General features: G+C 45.5%; 1 protein-coding gene across 2 annotated transcripts in view; it reads right to left on the bottom strand.

Annotated features, from left to right (window-relative positions):
* Positions 1-6,665: 6,665 nt before the first annotated feature.
* TAOK3 (TAO kinase 3) overlaps positions 6,666-12,095 on the bottom strand; it is a 212,827-nt gene continuing 207,397 nt past the window's right edge. For both annotated transcript variants that reach the window (XM_075533596.1, XM_075533597.1), the window contains 2 exons: positions 8,102-8,284; positions 6,666-7,061 (listed from right to left, as the gene is read on the bottom strand). In XM_075533596.1, the coding sequence (XP_075389711.1) occupies positions 6,900-7,061; positions 8,102-8,284 (345 nt within the window). In that variant the 3' untranslated portion in view covers positions 6,666-6,899. The remainder of the gene's footprint in view (positions 7,062-8,101; positions 8,285-12,095) is intronic.

Raw genomic sequence — 12,095 nt, 5'->3', positions numbered from 1 at the left:
ACACACATCTTAGAATAAGCAATCATTTGAGCTCAAATGGGCAGCATTTTACCCAAGGACCAAGTTTAGAAGTGTTAGGAAATGAAATGCACAATGTGCATGAATTAGTGAATGAAAAACTGATCTGCTGCTGAAGACAAATGGGTGCATAAGCAAATATGGTGAAGAAAGCTGATGGCACCTGGCTATCAAAAGACATAGCGTCTGGGGTCTTAAAGGCTTGAAGGTAAACAAGCAGCCATCTAGCTCAGAAGCAACAAAGCCCACATGGAAGAAGCACACCAGCCTGTGTGATCACAAGGTGTCGAAGGGATCAGGTGTCAGGCATCAAAGAACAAAAAAACCAGATCATTGTGAATGAGGGGGAGTGCAGATTGGGGACCCAAGACCCATCTTTGGGCAACTGGACATCCCCTTACAGAAGGATAGCGGGGAGGAGATGAACCAATCAGCTTGCAGTGTAGCAATGATGAAACACAACTTTCCTCTAGTTCCTAAATGCTTCCTCCCCTCTACTATCATGACCCCAATTCTACCTTACAAATCCGGCTGGACTGGAGGATGTCCACTGGTACAGATAGGAACTGGAAATACAGGGAATTCAGGGCAGATGATCCCTTCAGGACAAGTGGTGAGAATGGCAATACCTGGAGGGTGGGGTGGAAAGGGGGAACAGATTACAAGGATCTAATATAACCTCCTCCCTGGGGGATAGACATCCGAAAAGTGGGTGAAGGGAAACGTCAGACAGGGCAAGATATGACAAAATAATAATTTATAAATTATCAAGGGTTCATGGGGGAAGGAGGGGGAAAATTAGCTGATACCAAGGGCTCAAGTAGAAAGCAAATGTTTTGAAAATGATGATGGCAACAAATATACAAATGTGCTCGACACAATGGATGTATGTATGGATTGTGATGACTTGTACGAGCCCCCAATAAAATGATTAAAAACAAACCAACAAACAACTGATCTGCTCTACAACCTTTCACCCAACTCACAATAAAAAAGTTAAATGTTTTTCCTGGAATTTTTGTTACTGCATCAGATGTGTAGGTTAATCAGGGATAACCAGAATCAATAGTGAGTCTTTCAACCCACGTCCATATAACTTTTCCATGTAAGTCTCGACCATTTCAGTTGTTTTGAATGTAGAGAACTCAAAACTCTTTGTCCTGGTGTGAATACAATTGGTGATTTATCTTCCTTTTTTCTTGATAAGCTTATTCAGTGATCAGTTTTGTGGTTTTTTTTGGCTTGGGTAGTCTCCTGTATTGCTTATTTTGTTTCATTATTTCCTTCCTTGTATAGACTGTGTTCTTTCAGTTTCTTAAGCTGCAACTTTTAATCCATTTATTTCTAGTGTGCACGTTTAAAGTTTACATTTCCTTGTGCTATGAGGGTAAGTATACAAACGGGAAGCGACCCCCTCCCGCCCCCGCCCCCCCAAAAAAACAACCCAGATTTTTTTCCAAAGCTATGTTTTTTTGTTTTTGTTTTTTAACAAAACAACCTATCACCTTCAAACTACTCTACATTACACTTAATACATTTGTCAAATCTTCTATTCCATTCTTGGCAACGATTTTTAAACTCATCTGTCTGAATGGCTGACAAGACCTTCCTTGTATTTTTTCTCCTTTTCCTCTTCTACATCTTCAAATCCTTGTCCTTTCATGTCCCTCTTCATTTGCAGAAACAAAATGAAGTTGCATGCAATGAGGTCAGGTGAGTAAAGTGTGTGGGCAAGAGAGGCATGCTGTTTCTTGCCCCAAACTGAAGCACTGAGATGGCTGTATGAGCAGATACATTGTTGTGGTGGCAAAACCAGTTCCGTCTGCCACACACAGATCAGGCCTTTTTTGCTGCATACTGTTGCACAATCTTTTCAGAACCTCTAAATAGAAAGCTTGATTAACAGTCTGACCTGGTGAAATGAACTCCAAGTGCACTAAGAGTCGACATTTTTTCTGGATGTACAGAACGAGGTTTGTCATCAACAGGCATTTCACATTTTTTGAAATGTGGAAATCACTTGTACACTTGAGTTTTTCCTATATCGCAGTCCTTGAAAGCAGTGTTCAACATCACAATAGTTATGTGGCATTTTTCCCGAGCAGGAAACAAAATCTCACAGCTGCACGTTGTTCTCTTAAATTGGCCATCACAAAAAATTAGGTTTGAGCAAAACTGCTTTCACGAAAAAATTCACCATGACCAGAAAGAACCTTCCCAGGTGATGCCACTGGGTGCACTAACTCAGAGAGTTGCTAGATGCTTGCCTAGCAGATTAAATGCATATTTCGAAAGCTCCACCCGGAGTAGTGTTCCATTTTGGGTTTTTTTGGTGGTGGTGGGGGGGAACCCCAGGTTTCCAGTTCATATATATGCAAATTTATTCCAAACAGCGTATTTAAATGTCTCTGTGACAGTAGATAGCTACAGACAACCACTTTCAGAAATAAGTGTGCCTTAGTTTTATTAGGATGCTTAAAAAAAAAAAGTCCAATCAAAATAGACCTGAGAGGATATGCTGGGTCAGGTCCTTTCAAGGCAGAGAGGAACCTAACAACAACAACAACAACAACATACTGCTCCCATTTTAAGATAGAATCCCTGCACCGTACAAAGAACTGGTAAGCGTTGAAGGTATTCTAGAAGCAATGGCATCCTCCTCCACCCTTTGGAAAAAGAATTCTTTGGGGCAACTCTCCTAACGTACATTTTGTAATGCAATCGCAAACGACCAACGTAATTTTCAATTTTCTTCAAACTTCTTCCTAATTCCCCATAATCTGTGTCTTTCGAGAAAACCTATCCGGGTTCTGTCACGATGAGCCATTTGGGATCCCAAAAAACAGTCACTGTAACCTTCTGGTAGCGCACACAGCACTGGCGTTCCAGTGGCACTCACTCAGAGTGCATGGCTGATTAGCCAGTCCATCGATTGGCTTCTCTTACTGGGCAGTCACACCATCAGCTCCAGCAGAGCAGCGTCCACATCGAGGCAATCTCTACTACACAGTCAATGCTCAATGCGTGCTTCGTGTTCAATAAATGCAGACTCTGGCCCTTCTGAACTCCCTTTTAACATCTCTCATTAGTTTGTACATGAGAATTTTCCAAATCTTTAAATTCTGGTTTTATCTTGCACAGTTCATCTTTAAGTCTATCTCATCCCACCCCCACCCCATATTTTACTGCACGTGGCAAGGAGAAATGAATGTCTTCTTCTAGATAATTTTATTTGCCAAATAGCCAAGTGCATCACTTACAAGTTCTCCCTTCCACCCAACATTAGTTCAAACCCGTTCTGCATCACCCCCAGAGCGTTCCCTGCCCTCCAATGGCACTCGCTGCTCCTCATTTCCTTTGAAAGCCCCCCACCCCAAAGTACATTTCGCATTCACCTTTTCAGCCCTGTTCTGTTCCCAATAGACACGATCATCACAGCTCTCAACTCTTTCTGAGCCCTCATCAGACTTGCCCTGGAGTCCACAATCCTACCAACAGATAAACGGAGGGTCTCACTGCAGCGGAATGGCCTCAGCCTCAGCCTCTACCCGTTACCCAGGCCCCAAGCCATTTTCACAGGTTAGGAATTAACTCTCTTCACTATCAAATTCCTCGCCTCTTGGTGCTGCTGTCGCAAACATTCCAAACTGTAAACTGTTCTCACCCCCGCCCCCTCCCCAGTTTAGAGGCTAGTAGTCTGAAGTCAGGGCACTGGCTCTAGGGGAAGGCTCTGTCTTCCCTGTGGAAAAATCCTTGTCTCGGCCTCTTCAGCATTCTTCTCAGCATCCCTGAAAGAGTTCCATGTGGCATCTGTCTTTTTCTCATGTGTGCTAACTTGCTGTGTAACAATTTTTTTTTCAGTATCTCAAAGGCTTTAAGTTTAAGACACACCCTACACTGACCTGGCCTCATTCACTGAAGACAGGAAACCCCTTTGCCAAATGGGACTGCAGCCCCAGGAACAGGGGGTTAGGGATTTACAACACGTATTTTGGGGTGACATAATTCAATCTATATACTACAGTGTCTAGTATATGAAGCACTCAATAGAGTATTAATGAGTAACTCCAGATCAAAGTAAGAAATGCTTATTAATATTTTGACAGATCTGTAGTAACTTTTGTTTTTAGCTCAGGGAGTTCAGTCTCGGCTGGGACAGACAGCACAGGACCCTAGCACTCTGCTGCTACTGCAGCACATCCACCTGTTCTCACTGCTGCCTCCTGCAGGTATCGGGAGGAAGGCTCAGCTTGTACCAGGTACCAGGAGCAGCGACCTATAATCCTGTTTCTGGCTGTTGTGTCTTGTGACATGTCCAAACTGAGGAGAGCACACTTTTACAAAAATCAACACCCATAATCTCCCAGCCATGCCACCTTTACACAGAGACATTTTCCCCCCACGGAGCAAAAGGGTGAAATAGATGTAAGGGGAATTCCCTGCCTTAAGACTTAGAGTCCTTGTGGGACTTAAGCACGTGGGTTCTGAAAGCAGACAGTTCTCGATTCAGTCCCCTTTGCCAACAATTGTACTGGTGTGAACTTATTTCACCGATACAATGCTTTGTGCCTAGTGGCATGCTAAACATTGCTTTTCTTCGACAAAATACGAGTCTTTGCACTAGCACTTTCTAATCTTATTTTCAAATGTATCCAGGATAAAATCTTTAGTGAACTGTAATGCCCAGGAAACTGGGTGATCCGTTATTAAATATGGGGTTCACTCTGTTGGTAAAAATTCTGTCTCTCGGGAAAAACGAGGAGCCCATATTAAGGGCTCATGTAGAGGTAAAAGTTTTGAGAATGATGATGGCAACAAATGTACAAATGTGCTTGACACAATGGATGGATGGATGGACCGTGGTAAGAATTGTACAAGTCCCCAATAAAATGATTTAAAATTTTTTCTCTTTGAGCATCCCCTTCTCCTTTAGCCCATCCCAGTGCACATGAGAGGTCACGTTTGTCTGTGAAGACGTAACACCCTGAAGAACCCCAAAGTATTTTCTAGGTCTTCCTTCCAAAGAGGAATTCTCAATATTTAAGACTAGACCCCTAAGAGCATGAGCTCTTACTGCAGTGATCTAGATCCAAAGCCATACCCAATAAACTGACATTTTTTACTACATCATCGTTACCTCCCTAAAATTATCCAGTGGGCTGGATCGGTCCCACTGTTACTGTGGGCTCGTTTTAAATATTTAGACTTAGTGCCTTCTTTATAGAACTCAGTGCCAACTCAGAGCAACCCTTCCAGACAGGGCGGAACCTGCCCTGTTGGCTTTGGAGATGGTAACTGTAAGGGAGCAGAAAGCCTTCTCTGTGGCCTGCTTTTCACGAAGGATGCTTCACTACACACCACCAGCTGCACTCCCACACAGCCAGTGTGGATGTGCGCACGTGCCCCTTTCTATTCGTGACAGCAGAAAGCTGCGGCTGAGCATCCCAAACAGTGTGCCACTATCTCCGGCCCGGAAGAACTTGGAAAACAGCTTTACCTTGGACCTGGACTGGCTCTTCTTGGAGCAAGCGAGGACATGGCGAGCGAGTCCCGGAGGGCGGCGGTCCCTCTCAACAGTGACCTGGTGAGCCTGGAAGGGAAACTTCCTCGACAATAACACAGCAAGGCGATGTGATGAACACTTTTATTTACAAATATAATTAAAAGCTCTGACAGTTATCATGCTCTTCCTTGGAACCTGAAAAATGGTGTTTGTTGTTTTGTTTTTAAAGTGCATGCAAAAGAAGTAAAGCCTTTTTTTTTTCATCATTTTTTATTGTAAGAAAATACACAGTTTGAAAGTGTGAATAATGCAATATTTATGACCAAGAGATGGGACTTAGGGAGGGGAAGGGAACTAAAGAAAAACAAACAAACAAACAAACAAAAAACAAGATCAGGGTGATCTGATTGAAGAGACAGTGTTGAACTCCAAATACTGAACTGGAAAAGGAGGGAGGTGGGAGGAATAGGAGGAGGAAGTAAAAAAATTTGATCAGAGAAACAGTTAAAATACAATATGAAAATAAGTAATACCTCTCCTTAAATTCCTTCTATACACAAAATACACGATTTGCCAAAGCCCAATTTGTGCTACTGGGATTCTGTGAGTTCCTTAAGTGTATTCACATCCTCTGCAACAGCAGAAAATGATTATGATACAATCAGAATATGCTGAAGACAAGCTAAACTCTTGCCAGCAGGTTCTTAAAAATCACAAGATCTCTTCACCCCACCCACCCACCCCAGCCCCAAAAAAGTAATAATATGTCACCACTGATATGTACATCACAATTAGTTTCTGTAAAATGTATCAAATTTTCAATCTTTAATAAAACTTTGTTTTTTTTAATTCCTGATGAATAAATACCAAAAAAATAAAATAAAATAATGCAGCAGCTAGTTAAGGTGTAAGGCTGCGGATATTGTGTCTCTCTCCCCCTTGGCGTTTATTATTATTATTAACTCTTTTTTTCTGTTTTTTTGCTTGACTTTCACAGATTGGTCGTAATGAATGCTTGCTTAAAGCAATATACATCCACTTCGTTGTTGTTGGTTTATTGGTTTTGCTAAAACTCTCCAAAGCGTTCACTGAAACGTTTTGAATCACATCAGTACTGTGACGTGTACTATGAGTGGAAGAAGTGGCCAGGTTCTGGCCAGCACTGGAAGTTGACACGGGGGGAGGAAGGGCCCTGATGGAGTAAGAATAAACAGGCACTAGTCCGACACCATGTCAGTAAGAGTAAGAGAGAGAGAGAAAGAGAGAGAGAGAGAGAGAGCGACGCCCGTTAAAATGGGGAATGTGGTTTCGCAGGGTCGGAATTTTTTTCGTTTTTCTTTTCTTTTTTTTTTTTTTGTAAATGGCAAAAAATTTAATCTCATCTATAGTCCTCCTTAGGAAAATCTAATGTAACCAAATTCCCAAATCCCATTCTGAGGCTCTCCAGGTCAAAAGTTTCAATCTCTCGCTCTTGCCTTTCCAATAGGTACTTTATTCTCTCGCTGCGTTCCTTCTGAAGGGCAGCCAGCTCTTCTTCAATCTGCAATAAGCACAGGGGACACTCCTTAGCGAAAGGCATCTCTTGACCAGAACCCACACACAGACGTGTACACACACCCACACACCCACGCATCAAACACAGACGCAAGGGAACCAAGAGCAAAGGAGGCTGAGAGGCTGGGGGAGCCCTGCGACGAGCCTCTCAGCTCTCACCTTTTGCCTTGAAAACTCTGCTCACCAGAATAACAGTGTTTGGGGCCCACCTGGGGCGAGTGATACCATTCTGGCAAGGCAAGCAGCTGGGCTGATCTAGGTCAGTGTCCTGTTTCAGCAGGAGATGGCTCAGGAGAAGCAAAAAGACACTCACACACAATTAGATTGTGCTGCTTTCCCATAGAGAGCAGACTGCCCCCTGGGTCATTAGCAATTTAGTTCTAGAGCAGGATCTGGGAAAATATTCTGTTACGCTGGTCTCAGGGAAGGACGAGCCAATAACTGGTTAAGCAAATAAATGCTTAACAGCTCTGAGATGCCTTATGAAATCTTTTCTATTGCATGTTCCCCAGCAATATCTAAAGCAATGAATATTTCAATTCAGATGACATTTATTATGCATGGCAATATCAGCCTCTCTTCATTTTAATTTTCTTAAAGAGCCCTGCCAGTGCTACCTCTTGGTTTAGAAAGAGCCGGAAAGAAAAGCCGAATCTGCACCTGGCTTCCTTGTGCCTTTAGCAACCAGGAATCTCACAGGAGCTCTGAACCTAATGCCATCAGCTCACGGGACCTTTTGTGCTGTATCAACTGCCTAGTTGGCCTGGCCATTCTTCCGGCTGCCAAGGCTGAGGGTTTCCTAGCGGAGTAGTAGAAAGGGGACGCAGATAGATTGTGCAAGTTAACGTCACCCTTTTGAGCCTTAGTGTCCTGGTCTGCAGAATGGGGCTGCTGCCTACCTCGCGGGGACACTGGAGCATGACAACAGCTGGTGGAGTAAGGTGCCTAGCCATAGCTCCCAGGCCAGGGGCAGGCCTGCCCTCCCAGCCTCCCCGCAAGCTGCCCAGGAGCCACAGTGGCACTCACCTTCTGCTCAAGATGTGCTCTGCGCAGAGACACCCTCTGCTCTAGCTTCTGGAGCTCCCGCTCGTGCTGTGCCTCTGTTTGCATCTTGATTTTGCTCTGGTAGGCATTGAGCAGCTCCATTTCCTGCTGGAGCTGTAGCCTCAAGGCCTGGCATTCTGCTTCTTGAGCCTCATCAAGCCGTAACTGTGGGGCACAGAAAAAACATCCTGTCAGTCCCCTCGCGCTTAGAGCTCACTAGGTGACGTCTGGAAGAGGTCTCCTGGTGTGGATTGCCACAGGTCCCCTCAGATGCCCTGCATACACTCAGCACTAGGAATCAATGTTGACAGCAAAGTCTGCCCAATGGGCTCCCCAATTCTAAGCGCACGTCCTTTCCGGTAGGGTCTGAAAGCACAGCAACAGGAACAGGGTGGCTGCACCCTCTCCAGCGGCAGGGGCTTTGGAGGCTGGCACGCAAGCTCAGAGCCTAACTCCACTGTTCCCTTACAGCTGTCACCTTGGCGAGCTGTCTCCCCACTCTGGGTCTCACATTTCTCACCGGGAGACCACACCAGTAAGAGTTCCTACTTGCTCAGATGGTTGGCGGGTGAAACCAAAGCATTCCTCCCACATCCTCGGGAGAGCCGCGGTGGCACGCTCACTGTTCAGGAGGGGAGCTGTTATTACTTGGGTTTTGGCGACACCGTTTCAATATTTATATAATCTTCAACTCAACGACCCGCAGAGGCGAGGGGGCTACAAAAAGTTTATGGGGAAAATGCCTCCCTCTTCTCGTTCCATTTCCCACAAATTTTTGGAAGCCTTCTTGTACTTGGGTATCGTTAACCGTAAAGAAATGAATCCCATCCCCACATCACTTGAAGAATATTCCACAGCACTGTTATGCTCCTAGATAGTAATCTTGGCCTCTATTAGCCATCCACATTAGCCTGCTGGCCAAACATGAGATCACTCCAGTGGTTCAAATCTCTCTTCCCCATGAAATCTTGATCACCCTATAGGATGTATCTGGGTGGAAGCACGCAAATTCAGATGACCAGGTGGCCTGGCAGTCTTCCTTTTCTCTGTAGCAACCAAACCCTGTATTTATGGACCAGGGCAAAGATCGTGTGGGAATGACAGGAAAAACCTTCCTCCCAACTAAGCCAGTGTCAGTATTCCCAGGATAATGGGCCAGGAAAGGTCTTTTGGTCACTAGCAGCACTCTGCTCAAGGATGAATATACCTCTCCCGCCCCCCGGCCTCATTCCTGTTTGGTTTTGCTCAGATTTTACAGGGTCTCAGTTCAGCTGTGAAAGATGAGATGAGAGCACTTAAATTAGATAGTTTGGGCTACCCAGAATTTATCTGGATGAACTCCAAAGAAGCCGAGATACTTATTCTCTGCCCAAAGCTTCAGTCCTTTCTCTGTACAATTTGTGACAATCGTCAATATCTCACCTGCGAAATGACATCTGAAAATGGTATTAGTTTTAGAAAGTTATTTGCATAGTGTTTTCTTTAGCACTTTAGTAGAAGTATCCTACAGAGGTAAAATGACCATAAATTATGTAATCATATCTCAGAGGTACTTTCTAATAATTCACTCTCACCAGCTTTTATTAAAGCCCACTACAGAGAATAGCTCTCTCCTTATTTTCCCACTGCAGACTGCAGGGAGACGAGAGACCAGCCACAATGGACAGCTAGGCGGTGGCTGGCCCAGGAGCAGCTTCAGGGAGAGGATGCCGAAGGCCTTATTGCTCTCCACCGATGGCTGCTCCCCCTCCGCACAGGACCCGGTGGCCCTTCACCGACAGAGGGAAGGAAAGCCTTCTGCTTGCCTCGCTGTCTGGGATTAGTTGCTCTGAGCCCTGGCCAAGAGTCTCCTCTGGGAAGGTCAGGCCAAGGAATAAGCCCCACTGTCTGTTTCTGGCAATGTATTATTAATGTATACAACTAGGTGAGTTGGCACCGACTTCCGACTCTAGGACTGTCCTGGGGTGAGAAATCGGAGAATATTCCGGTATTTGGAATTCATCACCCAAAGCTGCGCAGACCAAAAAAACATCAACAAGCTTTATGAGAGAGTTCTAAAGTGGCTTGAACTGAAGAAAGGGCTTAGAGAGAAGCCGTATCATGTAATACAGGCCAATTCATGGGTCAACTCTGGCCTGCAGTCTGCTTTTGCAAATGACGTTTCCCTGGAAAGCGGCCGCAGTCATTTGTTTATATCTTGTCATATGTTCACGTTATCACAGTTGAACTGAGCTCTCATAAAAAGGAAACAGCACAGAGACTACACTTAAAACAGTGGCTGGCCCAGGGCAAGCAGCGGTTATCTTTCCCAAATGCGCTCTTTGGGCTCCTTCCTATCTCAGAAGATGGGTATTTCTCCAAAAAGGGGAAGGCGGTGGGCAGCGGGGCTCAGACTCCAACTTCACCACTAATCAGGTGGGCAACTCTCCGAGTCAGGGGGTAGCAAGCTATACCCTGTGGGCCACGTATGCCCTGCAGCCTGCCTTGCTTTTCCAGTAGAGAGAGTTGTCCTGGCAGGCAGAACACACACGTGTTGACATCCTGTCTGTGCCTGTGGTCATGCTGTCATAGTTGAACCGCGTAGTTGTGACAGGGACCATGTTAAGTCCACAGTCTAAAACATTTACTCTACCTTTCTCAGCAAAAGTGTGCCCACACCTGCCCCAAGCACACGGATTTACATCACTAACACCTCAATCTCCTCATAGATACACTCGGTTGAAAACAGTAACAACTTCCAAGAGCTTTCATAGAAATGAAGTCACGCTGAGACAATACTTGGCAAGACGACATGGCGAGCAGTAGTTGTCTTTGTCATGTATGTCCTTCTTCTCTTCCGGGGAACATGGACCCATAGTCTTAATTCCATTCCATACCATAACAGTCAGCCACAGAGCACTTACTAGATGCCTGGCAAAGCTGCAGGTACCGAGCGCACGAAGAGGAACGAGATAAAAGGAGCTCCTATCAATCCTCTCCCCTTCCTCTTGCCTCCGCTGTCCTCGCCGTTCATTGCTCATTCTGACCCTACCTCTCTGGTGAGATTGCTCACACCAAGGTCACTGACGAACAACTTGTAGTGGCCCCGATCTGACTGGACTTCCCAGTAGCATATGACATCACGACAGCTCCCTCCTTCTTGAAGTCCTTCTCTTGCTTTCTGAGATGATGTCCCGCTTGGCCTCTTCCTCTTCCAGCTACTCCCTCCTACCTCACCTGGCCAGTAATTGAGGGTGCGACGCAAGGTTGTACCACCAGGGGCCCTTCCTAAGAATCACATCCATTCCCAGGGCCCCAGTGACTGTCTGCGTGCAGCTGACTCCCTCACGGACACCGGTAGCTCAGACTCCGCTTCTGAGGTCGAACTAGCTTGTCTAGTTGCCAGCTAGATACCTTTGCCCGGACCTTTCTGAGAGCCTCAAGGTCAACACAATTTACTCACCCTTATCTTCCCACTTGCCCAATCTGCTCCACCTGTGCCCTCACTAAACAGCTGACCGTATACGTTCCAACCCAGAAGGCTGGGTGCACACTGCCTTCATACTTCGCTCCACAGTGGGTTTGGTCTCAATTCTGCCTCTTGCCCAAGTTTCAAAATTGTGCTCCATTCTTCATCCCGATGGCCCCTTCCCTCGTCTAGCACCACTCCCTCAGGCCCAGGTCAAAGCAGCAACTTCCCAAACCACCTCCTTCTGCTGCCTCCTTCCAGGTCATTCTGCTGCCGTCACCAGCATGTTGGTTCTAAACGCAACTCTGGTGTCAGGCCCCTGCTCAATGCTTTTCAATGGCCCTTCACGACATTTAGGATAACCATAAAAATCCTTAATAAAGTCTGCAAGTCCCTACACGGTCTAGGCCTGGGGTTGGCAAATTTTTGAGGCAGAGGAGCCAATCTTGTCCCTCAACAATTTAAAACTTATTTGGGAGTCATAAAAATATATTCTCACAAACAAGTGAAATGACCACTATCTGAATA

Source organism: Tenrec ecaudatus, chromosome 16, assembly GCF_050624435.1.
Source record: "Tenrec ecaudatus isolate mTenEca1 chromosome 16, mTenEca1.hap1, whole genome shotgun sequence".
Taxonomy (NCBI): Eukaryota; Metazoa; Chordata; class Mammalia; order Afrosoricida; family Tenrecidae; genus Tenrec; species Tenrec ecaudatus.
The sequence above is the reverse complement of the archived record's forward strand: the minus strand, read 5'-3'. Positions and strand labels throughout refer to the sequence as shown.